The sequence below is a fragment of the Salmo trutta genome, chromosome 29 (genome assembly GCF_901001165.1).
Source record: "Salmo trutta chromosome 29, fSalTru1.1, whole genome shotgun sequence".
In the NCBI taxonomy this organism is placed as follows: domain Eukaryota; kingdom Metazoa; phylum Chordata; class Actinopteri; order Salmoniformes; family Salmonidae; genus Salmo; species Salmo trutta.
In genome coordinates, this window is record NC_042985.1 from 43,433,880 (window position 1) to 43,457,546 (window position 23,667).

At 43.1% G+C, this 23,667-nt stretch overlaps 1 protein-coding gene across 1 annotated transcript in view; it reads right to left on the minus strand.

Annotated features, from left to right (window-relative positions):
• LOC115167663 (zinc finger MIZ domain-containing protein 2) overlaps positions 1-23,667 on the minus strand; it is a 94,358-nt gene that overhangs the window by 23,293 nt on the left and 47,398 nt on the right. Inside the window, exons 2-12 of the mRNA XM_029722279.1 lie at positions 12,230-12,334; positions 7,637-7,751; positions 7,176-7,369; positions 6,330-6,510; positions 5,572-5,796; positions 4,929-5,138; positions 4,647-4,745; positions 4,206-4,380; positions 2,111-2,252; positions 1,467-1,677; positions 1,143-1,248 (exon numbers count right to left, since the gene is read on the minus strand). Coding sequence (XP_029578139.1) covers positions 1,143-1,248; positions 1,467-1,677; positions 2,111-2,252; positions 4,206-4,380; positions 4,647-4,745; positions 4,929-5,138; positions 5,572-5,796; positions 6,330-6,510; positions 7,176-7,369; positions 7,637-7,751; positions 12,230-12,279 — 1,708 coding nt within the window. The 5' untranslated portion in view covers positions 12,280-12,334. The remainder of the gene's footprint in view (positions 1-1,142; positions 1,249-1,466; positions 1,678-2,110; positions 2,253-4,205; positions 4,381-4,646; positions 4,746-4,928; positions 5,139-5,571; positions 5,797-6,329; positions 6,511-7,175; positions 7,370-7,636; positions 7,752-12,229; positions 12,335-23,667) is intronic.

Sequence of the window (23,667 nt, forward strand, 5' to 3'; positions counted from 1 at the left end):
CATCAATCTTAAATGAAAGAAATTTGGAACCACTAAAACCCTTCCTAGAGCTGGCCGCCCGGTCAAACTGAACAATCGGGGGAGGTGGGCCTTGGTCAGGGGAGGTGACCAAGAACCCGATGGTCACTCTGACGGAGCTCCATAGTTCCTCTGTGGAGATGGGAGAACCTTCCAGAAGGACAACCATCTCTGCAGCACTCCACTAAATCAGGCCTATATGGTAGAGTGGCCAGACAGAAGCCACTCCTCAGTAAAAAGCACATGACAGTCTCATTGGAGTTTGCCAAATGGCACCTAATGGAATCTCAGACCTTGAGAAACAAGATAATCTGGTCTGATGAAACCAAGATTGAACTCTTTGGCCTGGATGCCAAGAGTCACGTCTGAAGGAAACCTGGCACCATTCCTGCGGTGAAGCACGTTGGTGGCAGCATCATGCTGTAGGGGTGTTTTCAGCAGCAGGTCTGGGAGAGTCAGGATTGAGGGAAAGATGAACAGAGAAAAGTACAGAGCGATCCTTGATGAAAATGCTCCAGAGCGCTTAGGACCTCAGACTGGAGCAAAGGTTCATCTTCCAACAGGACAACGACCCTAAGTACACAGCCAAGACAACGCAGGAGTGGCTTCGTGACAAGTCTCTGAATGTCCTTGAGTGGCCCAGATCCCGATCGAACATAGAGAAATAGCTGTGCAGCGACGCTCCCCATCCAACCTGACAGAGCTTGAGAGGATTTGCAGAGAAGAATGGAAGAAACCCCCCAAATACAGGTGTGCCAAGCTTGTAGCGTCATACCCAAGGATACCTTTTTTATACAATTTTCTAAACACATGTTTTTGCTTTGTCATTATGGGGTATTGTGTGTAGATTGATGAGGAAAAAGAATTTAATCAATTTTAGATTAAGGCTGTAACGGAACAAAATATGGAAAAAGTCAAGGGGTCTGAATACTTTCTGAAGGCGCTGTATACTACTAAAAGCTTATCCAGACTTTGCAATAGATTTGAAACAACTGAGAATGGCAAATGGTGGTACCAGAGGTAGTCCTAGTTCCAATGCAAGGTTTCCCTTGTAAAATTGATTTTATATCTCAATGGGAGTTTCCTGATAAATTAAAGGTTCAATAAATAAATGCCCCACTCACTCTTAGTGACACAGTGCTCCGCTGGCAACAGCCGCTTCTTCATCAAGCCCTGTAGCACCGAGCGCACTGACGGCCTGTGGACCAGCTGGAGCACAAACAGGTGAGACTGCAGGTAGCGAGGCCGAGGGGTAGAGAGAAGGAGAGAGACAGCGAAATAGATGTTTAGGATTAGAGATTATCAGTGCAATAGTGAATACTCTACATAGAGGGCAACAGCTTTGACTGTGCCTCAATGTTAACTGTGATGTGAAACTTGCAGAAGAGTTGGTTACAATGGTGAGACTCCATTTAACAGAGTGTGGGTGTGCGCTGCAGGACACTTACACAACAGCAGGCTGTGACCGTGATCTGGATGGTGTTCCTCCCGGGCTGACATACTTGCTTCAGGTACAGGGGCTTGTGGGAAGTCTTGTTGTCGCCACGCTGGATGGTGAGGGGCGTGGCGTTAACGCTCACCTGCACCGACGCCGGCCAGTTGGTGTTCATCTGGCGGTCCTCGTGGTGGTAACACTTAAACTGGAGCTCCAAGTCCGGCCTGCGTATGGTACACACACGCACCAAATCATCTACAACAGCATTATATTAGTATAACATGGTTTAGTTAAGCAATAAGACCCAAGGGGGTGTGGTACTGTATATGGCCAATATACCACGGGTAAGGGCTGTTCTTAGCACGACACAAAGTGGAGTGCTAGGACACAGCCCTTAGCCGTGGTATATTGGCCATATATCACAAACCCCCCTGAGGTCCTTATTGTTATTATAAACTGGTTACCAACATAATTAGAGCAGTAAAAACAAATGTTCTGTCATACCCATGGTATACGGTTGATATACCACGGCTTTCAGCCAATCAGCATTCAGGGCTCGAACCACCCAGTTTATAATACAGTATATTACAGAATAGTATAGTATAGCATAGCACAGTACAATCCAATATATAAAATGAAAAGCAGCAGAGCTCGAACCTCATCATGAGGGTCTTGTAGACGGAGTCGCGCAGCTGGAAGACGTGGTTGCTGACAGCCAGGTTGTGCTCCAGGCGGAAGGGTTCCAGCACCACGCCATCTCGTACAGGGAAGGTCAACCGCAGGTCATCGCTGGGGTTACCTGTTGAGCAAAGCCAGGCGGAATCAAATCAGCCACCATGTCTCGTTGTTAGACCATCCAAACACACACACAACACTAGTTTCTCTGTTTTCTGGAGGCACATAGCCTTACTTGCGTAAGTGCAGAGAAATTATGAAAACAAAGACTACGCTAACCACGTTTCCATCCACAGTTTTTATGCGAGTAATGTCATACCATATAAAAATTAATCACGACAGTTGTGATGGATACAGGAAGTTTCGGTACAAATGTATAAATACCGATAGATAATTTGTTCGTTCGACATGGTGGGATCTTTTTGTGTCCGTAAAATTAATTATGCGAGAAATGGCGGTGGAAACGCATCGATGCGCAAATACCAAATATTGAAATAATAACCATCATATTGAAGTAAACTTGAAATCACACGATGACATGGTGTGTGGTCCTCCCACTACGACTCAGGAAAACATGCAGTTTAAATTAGGCTACAGATGAAATAAATTATGATGAACTTCACAGGGTGCTGAAAGTGCATGGTATGAGCTTGATGCTCCTTCCAATAAATGCTGAGGGTCTTATTCTGGTGACATGATGATCGATGCTTGACTGCCGATTAAAAAAAAATATACATAATCTTATCCATAATCTCATAATGTAGACTAGCCTAAGTCCTGTATCTGAGTCATGGCTAGACAGAATCCTGTTTTTGTCAAATTAATGTCAAAAGTAGATTTTTTTAGCATTTTAACGTGACGTTAATTAGTCAAAAGCTAGATCCCTTCTAGCCATTACCCTGTATCTGCGAGCTGCTGGCTAAAGCACACGTGCCTACTCTGGTCTTGGCACATTTTCTATTTAAAGCAACAGTTTTTGTGACAACACATAGAACATTAGGAAGAAAAAAAACGTAAGCCAAAAATGCACATTGTATGCACTACGTCATCACGCACAGTCAGTTTGGTGGAAACACACCACCGGTGGCGAAAATTGACCTATTTTCTTTATGTAGATTTTTGAATATTTGCATGAAAATTTGTCGCCAATTGGATGGAAGCCTAGCTGATCGTGGACTTCAAGAAACAACAGAGGGAGCACCCCCTATCCACATTGACGGGACCGCAGTGGAGAAGGTGGAAAGCTTCAAGTTCTTCGGCGTACACATCACTGACAAACTGGAATGGTCCACCCACACAGACAGTGTGGTGAAGAAGGCGCAACAGCGCCTCTTCAACCTCAGGAGGCTGAAGAAATTTGGCTTGTCACCTAAAACCCTCAAACTTTTACAGATGCAAAATCGAGAGCATCTTGTCGGGCTGTATCACCTCCTGGTACGGCAATTGCGACGCCGCAACCGCAGGGCTCTCCGGAGGGTGATGCGATATGCCCAACACATCACCGGGGGCAAACTACCTGCCCTCAAGGACACCTACAGTACCCGATGTCACAGGAAGGCCAAAAAGCTCATCAAGGACAACAACCACAAGCGCCACTGCCTGTTCCTCCCGTAATCATCCAGAAGGCGAGCTCAGTACAGGTACGTCAATGCTGGGACCGAGAGACTGAAAAACAGCATCTATCTCAAGGCCATCAGACTGGCCACTTTAATAAATGGAACACTAGTCACTTTAATAATGTTTACATATTTTGCATTACCCATCTAATTTGTATATACTGTATCCGGTACTATTCTACTGTATCTTATTCCATGCCGCTCTGACATTGCTCATCCATATATTTGTATATTCTTAATTCCATTCCTTTACTAGATTTGTGTATATTGGGTATATATTGTGTAATTTTTAGATATTACTGCACTGTCGGAGCTAGAAGCACAAGCAATTCGCTACACCCACAATAACATCTGCTAAACACGTGTATGTGACCAATAAAATATAATTTGATTTAGCTACTGAGAGACAAGGGATTTCCAAAGCAAATTCTGTGTACGAGTGTGTCGTGTTTGAGGTTTACCTGTGGGGAGTGGTGGGGGTAGGGAGTTTGTGTTTGGTTTGATGTCAGGCAGGAAAGATGGCTTGACGTCTTGGCCAGGAGACATGTAGGGGGGCACCGCACTGCCTGGGGTTATGGGAGGGGTGGGGTTTCCAAGAAGGGGAGAGCTTGGATAACCAGGCATCGCCCTGCCCGGCTGAGACACAAAGAGAATGAGAGTAGGGTTAGGTTGCTGTACTTGGAGGACTAAAAATAGCAGTAATGTGCTGTGCTTTGAGATTTTGGCATTCAGAGGCAACGTAGGTCTACATCTCTACACACAAAGACAAGCCTGGTCCCAAATCTGTTTGTGCCGTCTTTCCAACTCCTACGGCCATTGGCAAGACAGCACAAACTGATCTGGGACCATGTTACACAAAAACATAATGAAGGTGGAATGAGTTCTCTCTCTCTCTGTCTCACCCCATTGACTGCAGTCTGGTTGAAGGTGTTGTAAACTCCACCGACTCCCCCAGCCGCTAGTGCATTTAGTGTGTTGCCCTGTCCATTGAACTGCTCCGACTGAAAGGCAAATCGCACAGCACTGGTTTGTACTCTGGACTCTAGTTTGGGTATTATTACAGTAGCCAGCCGGGGCATACACACACATAGGAGGGAGGGTGTGAAAACAGCACAGCCCAGCAGGCTGTGCAACAGACAGACAGGAATAGGCGTTCGACAGATAGTGACACTGGATAGCGTTACCTTGTAGTACTGTCCTGGGTGGGCTGGTCCCGAGGGGTACTGGCCCATGTTGCCCTGCTGCATGGGCATCTTGTGGCCTTGGTAGGAGGGGGAGGTGGCTGAGCGCTGGGGTCCCAGGCCCCCATGGTACTGGATGGGCTGCCCAGGGTAGGGCCCCTGACCAGGAGCAGGGCCAGCCATGCCTGGACCATACTGCTGCCCGGTAAAGCCCTGAGGGAGACACACAGAGGGGGCAAAATGGAACAGAGATATGTGTTGACCTCAAAACAAAACTGGGCACACAATTATATTTCTGGAATGATGAGGATACAAACAAATGAAAGCTATAATGTTACTGAGATAAACCTCACCAAATAAGGAAGTTGAGCTTACTTGAATTTTAAACTCGCGAAATTACACTTTGATACCCAGCATTAATTGGAGGCGTTTACTTGCTAAAATGTGAAGTGACACCTGGCTATTATAAGAGAATGGCCCATTTTGGTGAAGTTGGACAGCGTAACCAAAAACAACTACATTAACGGCAAACTCCATATCAAGCTTAATATTATAATTCACATGGTATATTTTTTACTTATGGCTGTCAGTCTACAAATTGTTTGCATTAGAAAGTATGTGAAGTCATTCGCCGGGAGAGACTCACCTCAGCGTTGTATGGGCGTTTGAGTCCCTGCTGTGGCCTGGGTGGTCCATGCTGAGCCCCGGGGTAGCCTGGGTGCTGGGGCATCCTCTGACCTTGAGGGGCACCGTACATGGGCCCCATGGACGGGGGACGAGCGGGACCCATCCCTGCTGGGGACATGCCAGGGGGACCTCTGGGGCCCGGGTGTTGCATGAACTGTGTGTTGTAGCCCGCACCGCCACCCATCTGAAAAGTTCTCTAGGTTAGTGTGGGCATGACATGGTGGATGAGATAAAGGAAACAGAATTAACTTTGATGTTCTCTGTTTTCCCTGGGTTACATGGTTATAATAACGTATAAATACGGTCCATATTGAGCAGTGTTGCAAAGTCGAATAACTTCCCTCTGTTAAACATGACATCAGCCACTCACTCCTATAGCCAGCAGGGGGTGCAGTATCCACTCAGACCAACAGAGGCCACCATTTTGGTTGGATGTTTCTGCACAATACATGAGTCTGACAGGCAACTCCCATTAGGTGTTTATGTCGCAACCCCTGGCTTGTGGTCATCTGAGACAATAGTACTACTATAGCAGACAGTATACACTACAGAGTAGGATTAATTTGCCCCTAGACTCTGATCTTGGGTCAGTTTAGCATTTCCCCCTGTAATGGTTAAGGTTAGGATTTGGGGGAAGGCAAGCTGATCCTAGATCTGTACCTATGGAAAAATTCACTAGAGCATGTACTACATTGCCCTCCCTAACTCCTTCCTTACCTGGCCATAGTTCATCTCCTGGTTCTGCTTCTCCTGGATAGCAGCAACCGTTGCCGTGGCTGTGGCCGTTGCTGTGGCAGCCGCTGCAGCCACTGCTGCCGCCGCCGCCTGGGTGAAGTCGGTTTGAGGGCGGATGCCGTGAGGGGGCATGCCCATAGACCCCCCTCCGTTATTGGGGTAACTGAGGGGACAGAGAAATGGTTGTTTCAAAATAAACCAACCTGAAAATAGTGTGACTCCAGTATTTCACACACAGGTACATTTTCCCCCAGTAAAACAGTAACTGTTCCGTATAAACAGAAACCATCATCCTCTTGGCTACTATACAAACACTACAGGAGGACTACTATACAACATGTATGTCTGGCAGCTAATTCATTCGGTTTTGGTTTGGACACTTGTCCCTTGTGCTCGGAGGGAACAGTTCCAGCTATTCAAAAATGAATGGTGTATTGAGATTAGTGTCACCCTGAATGTTAATCGATTTAGTTTTGCAGTGCACCACTCAGGATTAAATAGCCTACTAGTCGACTGAATCCACAATGGTATGAGAGGGGATGGCAAAAGGAAACTGCTGTTAATGGGTGAGTCAGAGACAGGTCTCACTAAAAGGAAACGGCCAAGAAGATGGACGAGGAGCTCTGACACTATCCAGCCTTCACATACTGGAGTGGGCAGAGGCATATTGCCAACACGGGTATGTGTGTGTGTGGGAGATGTTGACTCCCTTAATCTTTGCCTCCAAATCTCTCCTCTCCTTCTCCTTGAGGTAATTGCACATAAATGAGCGGAGATAAAAACACGTGGCCTGGGCTATATCGGTCGGTCGGTCTGTCTGTCGCTTACCTGCCCACGTATCCAGGCCCGGCGGGGTATCCCCCATTGCCCCTGCCGTACACGCCCTGCTGCATGTAGCCTTTGTTGGGCTCCGGGTAGCCCTGTTGACCCATAAACTGCTGGCCCATCCCAGGGCTATGGCCGGGAATCATGTTGCCCCCGCCAGAGTTCCCACCTGGACCCATCGGGTTCCCACCCAGGACCTGAGAGGGGGAGGAGAAACAAACAGGAGTGTTTACGAGGTGAATCACTATCAACCTAGTTCTAATATGATTCACCGCAATGATTCTTGTACTTGGGAATGTTGATGTATCGCCTGTGGAGGAAGGGAAGGGAGGGTGACATATTCCAGCTGTATGTAGCGTCCCAAGTGGGTCCTGGTTAAAAGTAGTGCACTACATAGGGAATAGGGTGCCATTTGGGAGGCACTCTTAATGTTTGCTTTCGTGGGGTCACGGGTGTATCCATACCTGGCTGGGTGAAGGATTGGTTACCCCCCACACTGTGGTTACCACAGACAGGGAGCCTGCCGGCTGATTGCTGCCTTGCTGCCAGGACACAGGGTCATAAGGGTAGGAGCCGTCACTGAGGAGGAGGAGAGACAGAGATTACTGACTGGAGAATTGGGTCGTGGCCAACACTTCCTCTGTGGCCCTTCAGGGACTTCAACTATGGGTTAAGGCGGATAAGTCCATGGAGCTTTGAGCGGATGCTGGAGCTTTGCTGAGTCAGGAGAGAAATATGGACATGTATTTATACATGTAAGCAACATGCATGCCTGAAGATTCTGGCTTTGCTATAGCCCGTGCATATTTAAAAATCTGTGCTGGGCATGTGTGCCGCTTGTGCTTTACTCAGTGGATTTGCCTGTGCATGTCAATCACATTATCACACGACACTGCACCATGTCTCCATGGAGACAAAGCCGTCACCTAGATACGGGTAAAAGTAGCAGTGCCAAGAGAGAAGTTACGTGTGTGACTCATACTGGATAAAACAGGACTGCTCTAGTTATTCCTGTTTGCTTTCCATAATCAGCCTTGCAGCGCACATCTTGTTGAGTCTGGCACACAGGCACAGCATGGTTTCTGTTATTTTGGCAGATAAAAAAAAATGAAAAGTCCATAAATAAAAAACTGTTGCAGGCCAATATGACTGGGAGATTTTTTTTTTTCAATCCCATTGCAAAATAATGCTTATATTCATTGATGGAAATACCAGTCAGTGGAAATACATTTGACCATCATGAGCATCAGTCTATAGGTTAATTTGCATAATTTTGTGGAATTAAATTGGCCTGTGTGTTTTTTCATTAGTCATCATGCATCTTATTTATCCAACACAACTGTCACACACGCACAACATACAGAGCTCATCAGCTGGTTGCTGCTGGAGTAAACATGCTTTTATAAGCCCATTCATTGCGCAACAATTCTAAATGCGTGTGTTAAACACAGTTTTGGTGCACAGTTGAAAAAGCTAATTTATTTATTTATTTCTCGAACAGGCTATTGAAGCGCGCCCCCCCATTCACAATTCAAGCGCAGGCAACAGGCTATCAGCGCGTCATCCACCACTTTAAAATGTGAGCTGGAGGCAGTATACATTTTAAAAACATTATTGTTTGAAACCTATATGTTTTATTTCATATAGGCAAAACCCGACCATAAAACGTGGAGGCAATTATTTTATAAAGACTTTATAGGCGGCGCGTGAGTTTCAAGTTTGGGGAAGCTAACAATTTATCCTACCATTTCTTCCGTTTTACGTGCCAGTTATGATTTTCATATGCACGTTTTAATGGAACAATTTCATTTCAATAATAACGTTTTCGTTTCTCAAAATCATTGTCACATGGTTAATCATAAAAATCTGAATTCAAATTATAAAAATCTAAAAGTTAAAAGTCAACTAATGCGCATAAAGAAATGGCGCATAAAGAAATGAGCGCATGGAACTAGGCCTATAAATTCCACTGCTCTTTCACACCGAGGTTTGGTGATTATCGAGGGAGATTGTTGGAAAGATTTTTCAAATAGCTTACAGTGAAAAACTATAGTTTTAATATATTATCATTCGCAATGGATGTAAAAAAATAAATACACTTTCCTACATTTCCACGGAGCAGGCCAGGTACTTCTATGCATGCTCAGGCGCGCACGCTCCCTCAACATTATTAGGAGAGAGAAACCAGACACATGCTCATTGTTCACATCGAGCACAGTGAATTTAAAGTGTAGCAGTTTGTGAACTCCGCACTCCAAGACCTCTCCACTCCAAGAATGAGAACGGTAAATGACCGTAATTAATGTAACCAAATGGCAAGGATTAACGGTACATTTACTACTGGTGACATATGTAATAGGGAATTGATCATATAAAATAATAAACAATGAATGTGCAAGAATTGGCGGGAGACCGATGAGCCATTCTGGAGAGACTGGCCTTCACCTCACACCCCTCCGCTTCTTATTGTCTCAAAATGTTTAATTATACTCAAGACACATTATCTTCACACATATTTGGTATGATTTTCACTGACAGCTAGGCCTTTTGCCACGCGCTGCCCAAATTGCGGTTTTCCCAAATAGGCATAAGCCTATGAGAGCTTCTGATTTGAAACAATACAGTCATGTTTTCTGGTGAAGTATTTGAATGATTTAATTTATTTCTGTATAGACAGGACTAATTACATAATTTTGTGAAACGTATTTCTCTCTCTTTTGCTCTTTTGGTTTTCATATCAACTTTCATTTTTTTCCAGAAGCCAAAAGGCACGTCTTGTTTTGCACGCTTTGTACAAAATAAACAACAGGATATTTCTAAACATAGTTCTTTATTAGCAAGCTATAACTGGCATGTTCGAATGTCTAATACCATGATCAACCGAATATGACCTCACCACCTGGGTGGTCTTAACCAATCACAGCGTAGTATTTACACATATGAATATTACTTCCCCTTCTTTTAAAAGAAAAATGTACAACATATTCTAAGCGTTTCTTTTGAATACATGCTCTGTAGTTTGAACGGTGCGGACGTGATATGAATGTTCAGTGTCAGCTGGCTGGATGAAGACTTCTGGCTTCCAGTGGCCATGCTCCTGGATTCTAACTGACTCTGTCGTTCAGTGGTGGCAGTGTTCTCGCTGACCTGTCATAGTTGTCTCTGTGCACGTTTTTCATGCATTTCTTTGTAGCTGACGAGCTCAGGTTGCAGCTGCTGGTTAGTGCTGGGAAGGTTTGAGCGAAGTCTGCGGCTCAACAGCTGGGCTGGTGATTTGAAGTTGTCAACTGGAGTGTTGAGGTATTCAAGGAGACTGAGGTAGGGGTCTCTCGTCTGCTTTTGCTTTGTCCATGAGTGATTTAGCAATCTGCACAGATTTTACAGCAAGGCCATTCATTTGAGGGTAATGCGGGCTTGTGGTGACATGTGTGAACTCCCATGCTTTTGTGAAGGATTCAAACTCATTTGATTTGTAACAGGGGCCATTGTCAGATATTAAAGTCTCTAAAAATGCCATGCCTGGCAAGGATTGCTTTCAGCTTCTGTATCACAGCTGCAGATGTGGTGCTGTGAAGCTTGTCGAGTTCGAAGTATCTGCTGTAGTAGTCCACTGTTAAGATGTAGTCCTCATTGTTCCAGGTGAACAGATCAGTTGCCACGACCTGCCAGGGTTGGTCTGGGATACAGTGAGGTAACATTGGCTCTGGTGATTGAGGAGCATCGTTGAAGACATGTGGGGCATTTACTAACAATGTCCTCTCTTTGTTTGCACATTCCGTGCCAAAACAAAATGTCCCGTGCTCTCTGTTTGCACTTTTCCATGCCCATGTGTCCAGCATGGCTCTTTGTCAAAATCTCTTCTCTGAGAATGGTAGGAATGATGATTCTCTCCTTTGAGAGAACCATCGTGATGAACTATCATCACGATGGTTCCAGAACTCTGAGACACTCAGAGGGGATTTTCTCCTCTCCTCAGGCCATCCATCCTGTATGACTTTCCTCAGCTGTGTGAGTTGTGTCCTTTTCTGTTTCTGCTCAGCTCTCCTTCAGTTTTGTGTCACTAACTGGTAAGTTGCTGTACACAGTGTGCACTTACATGTCCATGCCTTCACTGAGGCTGCTGTCCTTGTAGGTAAGAAACCTGGAGTGTGTGTCTGCGACAGGGATGTCTTTACCTGGGCGGTGAGTGATTGCGAAGTCGTATTTTTGTAGTTGAAGGATCATTCTCTGTAGCCTTGGCGGGGCTGCAGCTAGTGGTTTCCTCATGATTGACTCGAGGGGGTTGTGGTCGGATTTCACAATGACTTGTCGTCCATATACGTACTGATGGAAACGCTTACATCCGAACAGAATGGTGTACAGCCCCTTTTCGATTTGAGCGTAGTTCATTTCACAGTCAGTGATTTGAAAGCGTAGCCGATGGGCTTTCCTTCTTGCAGTAGCACTGCACCTAGTCCATACTTCAACGCGTCCACTTGGAGTCTGAGCTCTTTGTTGGGGTCGTAGTAGGTAATGTTGGTAGGCTAGACCCTGGCCTCTGTCCAAACAAACCAGACTGAAGTGAGGGTTATATCAGCACAAAACTGTGTTGAGTAAGCTACGTTGGAGTGAGAGGTGGTGACATTTTTGCCTTGTGTGGGTGTACTTTCTCATTCAAATAAAAACTTTACTGTCACACTCTTTTCTCAACTCCCACGTTTAGCCAGCCATACTCAAAAGAAGATCACTTTATCGGTCAGTTCATCTCGACTCTCCCTTGCCTCCTTGACAGAAATTCACAGAATGGATGTATTTCTGGGCCCGTATTCACAAAGCATCTATGTATGTATGTATGACCAAGGATCAGTTTTGTGTTTTAAATCATAATGAATAAGAGGGGGGGACCTGATCCTAGATCAGCACTCCTACTCTGAGACATGTGAATACAGACCCTGAAAGTCACAGCCATTCTTCTAAACTACAAAACCACATCAAAGCTTAGAATCATCCTTATCGAATGGAGAGGGAGGAGAGATGGGCTGGCTATCTGGCTGGGTGGGTGGGTAGTTGGTACACACCTGTGTGGATTAGGAGGCAGGCCAGGTTTCATTGAGTTCATGGGGTTCATTGGAAGGACGTTGGGATCAGCAGAGAGCCCCACAACTCCTCAACCAGCAGACAGCCTGAAAACAAAAGAACACGTGTTTAGACATGAGGCCAATTATTAAGATAGCAGTCTACTGTACCGTTGGAGAATAGACAGGAACATTTGTCATATCATTTGCATATTCAGAAAGTCTTTAATTATAAGAGGAGAAACTACCGAAACAATGATCGGCAGAGCATCCTACCAGAGCAACCAGCTACCAGAGGGGCACTACTGAGAAAAATCAACATAGGCCTACCGCCCAATGGTGTTGTTACGTATACAGTGCCTTCAGTAAGTATTCACACCCCTGGACTTTTTCCACACTTTGTTGTTAAAATGGTTTACATTTATATTTATCACTGGCCTACACACAATACCCCATAATGTCAAAGTGGACTTCAGTTTTTCGAAATGTTTCCAAATTAATAAAAAATAACAAGCTCTAATGTCTTGAGTCAATAAGTATTCAACCCCTTTGTTATGGCAAGACTAAATAAGTTCAGGAGTAAAAATGTGCTTAACAAGACGCATAATAATTTGCATGGACTCACTCTGTGTGCAATAACAGTGTTTAACCTCTCTAGGGTAGGGGGCAGTATTTTCACATCCGGATAAAAAAACGTACCCGATTTAATCTGGTTATTACTACTGCCCAGAAACTAGAATATGCATATAATTGTTTGATTTGGATAGAAAACACCCTAACGTTTCTAAAACTGTTTGAATGGTGTCTGTGAGTATAACAGAACTCATATGGCAGGCCAAAACCTGAGAAGATTCTGTACAGGAAGTGCCCTCTCTGACCATTTCTTGGCCTTCTATACCCTCTTTATCGAAAACAGAGGATCTCTGCTGTAACGTGACACTTTCTAAGGCTCCCATAGGCTCTCAGAAGGCGCCAGAATGTTGAATGATGACTTTGCAGCCCCTGGCTGAAAAACAGTAGCGCATTTGGATAGTGGTCGATCTGAAAACAATGAGACGGGGGTGCACACGTGCACGTGAAGAGTCCATTTTACATTTTCAGTCTTTGAACGAAAAAGACGTCTCCCGGTCGGAATATTATCGCTATTTTACTAGGAAAAAAATCGCATAAAAATTGATTTTAAACAGCGTTTGACATGCTTCGAAGTACGGTAATGGAATATTTAGAAATTTGTTGTCACAACATGCGTCTGAGCATTATGGTTCGGATACTGTCTTGAACGCAAGAACAAAACAGAGGATATTTGAACATAACTATGGATTATTTTGAACCAAATCAACATTTGTGGATGAAGTAGAAGTCCTGGGAGTGCATTCTGACAAAGAACAGCAAAGGTAATCCAATTTTTCTTATAGTAATTCTGAGTTTAGTGAACGCCAAACTTGGTGGGTGTCAAATTAGCTCGCCATCACGGGCTAGCTATCTACTCAGAATATTGCAAAATGTGCTTTTGCCGAAAAGCTATTTTAAAATCTGACACCGCGATTGCATAAAGGAGTATCTGTATCTATAATTCTTAAAATAATTTATTCTTTTTGTGAACGTTTATCGTGAGTAATTTAGTAAATTCACCGGAAGTTTTCGGTATGTTTGCTAGTTCTGAACGTCACATGCTAATGTAAAAAGCTGGTTTTTGATATAAATATGAACTTGATTGAACAAAACATGCATGTATTGTATAACATAATGTCCTAGGAGTGTCATCTGATGAAGATCATCAAAGGTTAGTGCTGCATTTAGCTGTGGTTTTGGTTTTTGTGACATTATATGCTAGCTTGAAAAATGGTTGTCTGATTATTTCTGGCTGGGTACTCTCCTGACATAATCTAATGTTTTGCTTTCGTTGTAAAGCCTTTTTGAAATCGGACAATGTGGTTAGATAAAGGAGTGTTTTTAAAATGGTGTAAAATAGTCATATGTTTGAGAAATTGAAGTAATAGCATTTTTAAGGTATTTGAATATCGCGCCACTCGATTCCACTGGCTGTTGACTAGGTGGGACTATTTCGTCCCACAAACCCTAGAGAGGTTAACATGATTTTTGAAAGACTTCCTCATCTCTGTACCCCACACATACAACTATCTGTAAGATCACTCAGTTGAGCAGTGACTAGCAAACACAGATTTAACCACAAAGACCAGGGATGTTTTAGAATGCCTTGCAAAAAGGGCAACCTATAGTGGCAAGAAAAAGTATGTGAACCCTTTGGAATTACATGGATTTCTGCATAAATTAGTCAAAACTAAATGAGTTTTCCAAAAGCTAAATTGGAGTCAGCTAACCTGGAGTCCAATCAATGAAACGAAATTTGAGATTTTTTGGTTAGATCTGCCCTGCCCTATAAAAAACACTCACAAAATGTGGAGTTTGCTATTCACATGAAGCATTGCCTGATGTGAACCATGCCACAAACAAAAGAGATCTCAGAAGACCTAAGATTATGGGCATGGGTCCTCAGATGCTCAAAAGGTTCTACAGCTGCACCAGAGAGCATCCTGACTGGTTGCATCACTGCCTGGCCTCCGACCGCAAGGCACCACAGAGGGTAGCACGAACGGCCCAGTACATCACTGGGGCCAAGCTTCCTGTCAAAGACTCCAGCCAACCTAGTCATAGACTGTTCTCTCTGCTACCGCACGGCAAGTGGTACCGGAGCACCAAGGCTAAGTCCAAGAGGCTTCTAAACAGCTTCTACCCTGAAGCCATAAGACTCCTGAACATCTAGCCAAATGGCTACCCAGACTATTTGCATTGCCCCCCCCCTCCCTCTCTCTTTACACCACTGCTACTCTCAGTTGTCATCTATGCATAGTCACTTTAATAAATCTACCTACATGTACATGCTACCTCAACTAACCGGTGCCCCCGCACATTGACTCTAATCGGTACCCCCTGTATATAGTCTCGCTATTGTTTTTTTACTGCTGCTCTTTAATTACTTGTTACTTTTCTCTCTTATTCTTATCTGTATTTTTTTGAAACTGCATTGTTGGTTAAGGACTCGTAAGTAAGCATTTCACTGCAAGGTTGTTGTATTCGGCGCATGCAACTAATACAATTTGTTTAAGAATTGTTGACTTGCATAAACCTAGAAAGGGTTACAAAAGTATATCTAAAAGCCTTGATGTTCATCAGTCTATGGTAAGACAAATTGTCTATAAATGGAGAAAGTTCAGCCCTGTCGCTACTCTCCCTAGGAGTGGCCGTCCTGCAAAGATGACTGCAAGAGCACAGTGCAGAATGCTCATTGAGGTTAAGAAGAATCCTACAGTGTCAGCTAAAGACTTACAGAACTCTCTGGAACATGTTAACATATGTTGACGAGTCTACGATACGTAAAACACTAAACAAGAATGGTGTGCATGTGAGGACACCACAGAAGAAGCCACTGCTGTCCAAAAAAAAACATTGCTGCACATCTGAAATTCGCAAAAGAGCACCTGGATGTTCCACAGCGCTTCTGGCAAAATATTCTGTGGACAGATGAAACAGTTGAGTTGTTTGGAAGGAACACACAACACTATGTGTGGAGGAAAAAAGGCACAGCATACCAACATCAAAACCTCATCCCAACTGTAAAGTATGGTGGAGGGAGCATCATGGTTTGGGGCTGCTTTGCTGCCTCAGGGCCTGGACAGCTTGCTATCATTGACGGAAAAACAAATTCCCAAGTTTATCAAGACATTCTGCAGGAGAATGTAAGGCTATCTGTCCGCCAATTGAAGCTCAACAGAAGTTGGGTGACAACGACCCAAAACACAGAAGTAAAATCAACAATAGAATAGCGTCAACAGAAGAAAATACACCTTCTGGAGTGGCCCAGTCAGAGTCCTGACCTCAACCTGATTTAAAATGATGTGGCATGACCTCAAGAGCGGTTCACACCAGACATCCTAAGAATATTGTTGAACAAACAGTTGTGTAAAGATGAATGGTCCAAAATTCCTCCTGACCATTGTGCAGGTCTGATCTGCAACTACAGAAAACGTTTGGTTGAGTTTATTGCTGCCAAGGGTTCACATACTTTTTCCACCCTACACTGTGAATGTTTACACAGTGTGTTCAATAAAGATATGAAAACGTGTAATTGTTTGTTATTAGTTTAAGCAGACTGTGTTTGTCTATTGTTGTGACTTAGATGAAGATCAGATAACATTTTGACAATTTATGCAGAAATCCAGGTAATTCCAAAGGGTTCACATACTTTTTCTTGCCACTGTATTTGTAGATAAAAAAATTAAAAAGCAGACATTGAATATCCTTTTGAGCATGGTGAAGTTATTAATTACACTTTGGATGGTGTATCAACACATCCAGTCACCACAAAGATACAGGCGTCCTTCCTAACTCAGCTGCCGGAAAGGAAGGAAACTGCTCAGGGATTTCACCATGAGGCCAATGGTGACTTAAAAACAGTTACAGAGTTGTGATAGGAGAAAACTGAGGATGGATCAACAACATTGTAGTTACTCCACAATACTAACCTAATTGACAGAGGGAAAAGAAGGAAGCCTGTACAGAATACAAATATTCCAAAACATGCATCTTGTTTGCAACAAGGCACGAAAGTAATACTGCAAAAAATGTGGCAAAGCAATACTTTTTTTGTCCTGAATACAAAAGTGTTATGTTTGGGGCAAATCCAATACAACATTAGTGACCGACCGGCTCAAATCTATCTTTCATGCTGGAAAAACTCCCCAGTCCATAATGATTACAAGCATACCCATAACATGATGCAGCCATCCCTATGCTTGAAATATGGCGAGTGGTACTCAGTAATATTATTAGGCAAAATCATAGAAGAAAACCTAGTTCAGTCTGCTTTCCACCAGAAATTTGAAGATCAATTCACCTTTCAACAGGACAATTGTCACACCCTGACCTGAGAGAGCCTTTTCTATGTCTCTATTTAGGTTGGTCAGGGTGTGATTTGGGTGGGCATTCTATGTCCTTTTTTCTATGCTTTGTATTTCTTTGTTTTGGCCTGGTATGGCTCTCAATCAGGGACAGCTGTACATCGTTGTCGCTGATAGGGAATCATACTTAGGCAGCCTGTTTTCCTTTGGGGTTTGTGGGTAGTTCATTTCTGTTTAGTGTGTTAGGATACCTGACAGGACTGTTTGGCTGTCGTTTGTGAAGTGCCTTTTTCATCCAAAATAAAAGATGAACAAATTCCACGCTGCACCTTGGTCCTCTTCTTCCAAAGACCGCCGTTACAACAATAACCTAAAACCCAAGGCTAAATCTACACTGGAGTTGCTTACCAAGACAGTGAATACTCCTGAGTGGCCTAGTTACCGTTTTGACTTAAATCCGCTTGAAAATCTATTGCAAGACCTGAAAATGGTTGTCTAGCAATGATCAACAACCAATTTGACAGAGCTTGAAGATTTTTTTAAAGAATAATGGGCAAATGTTGCACAATCCAGGTGAGGAAAGCACTTGGAGACTTACCCAGAAAGACTCACAGCTGTAATCGCTGCCAACAGTGCTTCTACAGATGTAGAATACTTATGTACATTTCCAATACATTTGCAAAAACATGTTTTCACTTTATAATAATTATGGGGTATTGTGTGTAGATGGGTGAGAAGTTTTTTTTTTTTTATCCATTTTGAATTCAGGCTGTAACAAAATGTAGCATAAATGAAGGGGGACCTGCCTCGGGCAGGTCAGATGGAGAGAAAAGTTGTTACATGATCAAAGTCGTGATGTCCATTGTCATGATGTACATCATAATAACATCAGGCCAAACCAAAACTTCCTTAGGGAAACGGAGGAGAGGTTTGGGATGGTCCTAGTTGTTGGAGAACCGGTCCTCCACTGAATTTATGAGCAGCCAGGAAGTGAGACTGAGTGGTATTGAATGTAATGTTGTTGTTACGTATACCGTGCCTTTGTAGCTGAATCTGTGTTTGAAATTCACTGCTCGACTGAGGGACCTTATTGAAAATGTGTGGGGTATAAAGATGAGATGGTGTCATGACCGGCCTGCTCGGGTCAGGTTACTGGGGACCACAATCCAACAGAGAGATCTCTCACACCCACCAGAGGGGAAGAGATCGAGGGGTATAAAGATGGGGGGGGGGTTTGACACCTCACACCCATTGTAAATCTAAGGCAGCAGACAAAATTCCTTTGTCCCCTCACTATGGAGAACCGGCCTCAGAACATTAACATGCAATAAATGGACTTTGGGACAATGGGTGGTAATGACGATAGATGGAATGGATAGATGGAATATGAAAATTAATGTCATTTTTGTTATTAAAAGTTAGAGGACAACGTTATAATGAAAACATTAACTTTAAGAGTTTTCCTAATATATGCTTGATGTTTATACATTGTTTGTTGGGTGGAAAATGTCCAAATCAAAGAGAATGTTTTGGTAAAGATGAAATGTGAAGTTAGTTGTCTGGATCTGAGTAAAATCCAGACATTGCCGCGTAACTTGGTACGCCCAGAGAATTGCCCTAAAGGCGGAAACGCCCACTTCCGAGCCGAGGGTATAAGACATGTGAGTTAAGAATTAACATATCAGACTAAGTGACCCGAGCTGCAGCCAAGGTCTGAGTAGTCAACAAACCCAAAACGCAACACGAGGTTGAAGACAAAGGAACGTTCTTCTATCCATGCTACGGATGAGTACTTGCGTCTAAGTGGGTGAATATTCAAGCAGGACCACCCGGTCACCACTCTCCATCGAATTGTGTATCTACACTGCTTTCGTTCCTACGCTGTGAGCCTTGGGCTACAGGGCTGGCTGTGCTCAGAAGACCCCTTTCAGAACAAGGGTGAGGAAACAGACCACTAAGACAAAGGACACTGACATCGTGAGGACAACCAGAGAGTTACACCAGAGAAGCCGAAACGGTCCACGCAGACCCCCGTCAGAGACCTTCAACACGTAATTACATCATTATATTCTGACCCATAAGAGCGCAGTTCGGGCAAGGTTAGGGTTAAAATAAGCATAGCTTACAAATGCACCCAAATGTATATTTCTCTCATGTACTTTCTCTCTCTTTTGAATCCCCATTTTGGGTAACACGTGTCATAGTGTGTTGGCCCGTTTGTATTATGTTGTAATCAATAGCCTAGACTGTGTATCTTATATTATCATTTTAGCTTGCTAGTAAATAAATAATCAACTAAATTGGTGTGGTACGGACTCATTGGTGGGACTCAGGTTTGTGCAGATTCCCAGATTATGCGACGTTCAGAATGAAAGGAAGGAATGTAGAGGAAATTGATTAATTAGCGACTGTTGTAAAATCAATATTCTGATGTTCTTTGAATTAATTTGGGAAATAGAAACTCAATAAAACCAAACTTTCCCATTGTACCCCAGGTTAATGACTTAATAATAGCCTGATTCATTTTATCACGCAATTATAAACCGTTAATCAATTCGATGAGCAGCAGTCACCACATTAACCAATACAACGTCACAACAGTAGTCATTCAAAAATCATGTTAAACCCTATTATTGCACACAAAGTGAGTCCATGCAGCTTATTATGTGACTTGTTAACCAGATTTTTACTCCTTAACTTATTTAGGTTGGCCATAACAAAGGGGTTGAATACTTATTGACATTTCAGCTTTTCATGTGTAAATCATTTGTAAACATTTAAATAACATAACTCCACTTTGACATTGAGGCATTGTGTGTAGGCCAGTGACACAAAATCTCAATTTAATCCATTTTAAATTCATGCTGTAACACAAGAAAATATGGAAAAAGTCAAGGTGTGTAAATACTTTCTGAACACACAAAACATTATCTTTCCATGACAGACTGACCAGGTGAACACTATGATCCCTTATTGATGTCACTTGTTAAATCCACTTCAAAATCAGTGTCAATGAAGGGGGGGGGAGACCGGTTAAAGGATTTCTAAGCCTTGAGACGTGGATTGTGTATGTGTGCCATTCAGAGGGTGAATGGGCAAGACAAAAGATTTAAGTGCTTTGCCAGGGGTATGGTAGTAGGTGCCCGGCGCACCGGTTTGAGTGTGTCAACAATGCAACGCTACTGGGCTTTTCACACTCAAACATTTTCCTGTGTGGATCAAGAATGGTCAACCACCCAAAGGACCTCCAGCCTACTTGACACAACTGTGGCAAGCTTTGGAGTCAACATGGGCCAGCATCCCTGTGGAACACTTGACACCTTGTAGTCCATGCCCCGACGAATTGAGGCTGATCTGAGGGCAAAAGGGGGTGCAACGCAATATTAGGAAGGTGTTCCTAATGTTTTGTACACTCAGTGTATATGTTTAGCCGAGAGGATAGGTGAATTAATTATTCAATATATCAAACTTTGTAGACTAAGACTAGATACCTTGAAGAACATTGTTAAGATTGGTGGCATTCTGGGAAGCCTGTCAGTCAACCAGGATTTCCTGTTAGAAAATAGGGTAAAATCATTCCAAACAATATAAAAATTACATCTACCGACTAAATAAGGGCATGTCTAAATAGATATTTTTGGCTATAGCGCCATCGCAGATTTGGTCCATTTACCCTCCCCGTGGTAATTTCCAATATTGCCGCTGAAAAATAGGCTAAGAAACCCAAGATAGGTAAATGGTTGGATAGATTTCACCAGGGGTACTCTGCTCCTTCAGAGCAAGCAGATGACAAAGTTCACATATTTATTCAGGACTTGTGGTTGGACATGGTAAAGGTGAATTTGTGTGTGGTTCTGCAACAAAGGAGAGCCATAAGCAGGTGATAAGTATGAATCTATTCAACCAATATATTTCAAATAAGGAAATTAGAAGACATCTTAATGTCATGACTTGACTAAAATATAAATGGAAAATAGGAAACAAACTTACTCTTAACACAACTGGAAAGAAACTGAGCAATGGCTTGACAGAATTTAAATACAAACTAAAAGGTGTGAATAAGCCAGGGCAGTCCTGATAATTAGTGGCAAGAGTGTGGCATTGAGAAGAGACTCAACATTTGAAATCAACTTGGTTAATCAAGTTCATCTCAGTAGTATGATGCTCCACTCTGAGGTATTTTGTACATTCACCAACCAGCTGCATGGGGCCGTACAGAGTACCACAGTGGAGGTGAATATACTTTTATCAATATATTCACCTCCACTGTGGGTCTCTATTACAGTGGTTACCAAACTGCGGGAGGTCCCCGCCAAAAATAAAAATAACTTTTTAAAGGAACTAAGTCAGACGTTAAACTTACTCTTGAAAGTTCTAATAGTAGTATGCACAAGGTGCAATTTCGAGAATTGGGTAGTGCATCATCAGTTCCTCTTGTTATGTTTGACATTGCATACCTTAGAGAGCTATTTATAACTTGTCAGAAATGTCCAGATCAACTAGCCCATGTCAGCTAACCTTTTGTGATTTAGTTTTTTTAGCCCAGAGATATTGTTGTAATTTTTTTGTTACTCAAATATCACATGAATACATATTAGACATGGCAAAATGTATAGAATTGCAAGAAAAGTATCTTTAAAACTGCAAAACTTTGTTTGTACCCCTTGACAAAATGTGTAGAATTGCAGGAAATAAGTTTTAATTAACCCTGAAAAATTATCTTCACCAACAAGAGGGGTGTGAACAGTTTGTGTCATTAACAGTGCTTGTGCCCATAGAAATAGGTGGGGTGCGGGATGTTCCCCAATGCTGGAAGGGGGGGCCCTGAGTAAAAGAGCCCGGTGGACAGCTTAAAATGTTTGAGGGGTTATGGAAAACACAATAAAATGGCCCAAAGATGCCATATACAGTGCAGTCGGAAAGTATTCAGACCCCTTCCCTTTTCCCACATTGTTAGGTTATAGCCTTATTCTGAAATGGATTAAATAAAACATTTCCTCAATCTACACACAATATCCCACAATGACAAAGCGAAAACAGCTTATTTTTAATTTTTGCAAATGTATAAAACATTTTTTTTTTTAACTGATTTACATAAGTATTCAGACCCTTTGCTATGAGAATCGAAATTGAGCTCCGGTGCATCCTGTTTCCATTGATCATCCTTGAGATGTTTCTACAACTTGGAGTCCACCTGTGGTAAATTCAATTGATTGGACATGAAAAGCACACCCGTCTATATAAAGGTCCCACAGTAGACAGTGCATGTCAGAACAAAAACCAAGCCATGAAGTTGAAGGAATTCAAATCAAATAACATTTTATTCGTCACATGCGCCGAATACAACAGGTGTTACTGTGAAATGCTTACTTACAAGTCCTTAAACCAACAATGCAGTTCAAGAACTAGAGTTAATCAAATATTTACTAAATAAACCAAAGTAAAAAAAAAATAAAAAAATAAAAATAAAAAAGTAACAAGAAATGTACATAATAACTAGGCTATATACAGGGGGTACCAGTACAAAGTCAATGTGCGGGGGTACAGGTTAATTGAGGTAATTTGTAAAGTGACTATGCATAGATAATAAACAGCAAGTAGTAGCAGTGTAAAAACAAAGGGGGGGGGGGGGCGCAATGTAAATATTAGTTAAGCAGTATTATGGCTTGGGGGTAGAAGCTGTTAAGGAGCCTTTTGGTCCTAGACTTGGTGCTCCGTCAGGAAGTTCAGGATCCAGTTGTAGAGGGAGGTGTTTAGTCCCAGGGTCCTTAGCTTAGTGATGAGCTGTGTGTGCATTATGGTGTTGAACGCCGAGCTGTAGTCAATTAACAGCATTCTCACATAGGTGATCCTTTTGTCCAGGTGGGAAAGGGTGGAGTGCGATTGAGATCTTTGGATCAGTTGGGGCGGTATGTGAATTTGAGTGGGTCTAGGGTTTCTGGCACGATGGTGTTGATGTGAGCCATGATCAGCCTTTCAAAGCACTTCATGGCTACCGACGTGAGTGCTACGGGGCGGTAATCATTTAGGCAGGTTACCTTCGCTATCTTGGGCACAGGGACTATGGTGGTCTATTTGAAACATGTAAGTATTTCAGACTCGGCCAGGGAGAGGTTGAAAATGTCTGAAGACACTTGCCAGGTGGTCCGCGCATGCTTTGAGTACACGTCCTGGTAATCCGTCTGGCCCCGTGGCTTTGTGAATGTTGACCTGTTTAAAGGTCTTGCACACATCGGCTATGGAGAGCATGATCACACAATTGTCCACAGATCTGGGGAAGGGTACCAAAACATTTCTGCAGTATTGAAGGTCCCCAAGAACATAGTGGCCTCCATCATTCTTAAATGGAAGAAGTTTGGAACCAACAAGACTCTTCCTAGAGCTGGCCGCCTGGCTTAACTGAGCAATCGGGGGAGAAGCCCTTGGTCAGGGAGATGACCAAAAACCCGATTGGAGCTCTGTCAGTGACAGAGTTTCTCTGTGGAGATGGGAAAACCTTCCAAAAGGACAACCATCTCTGCA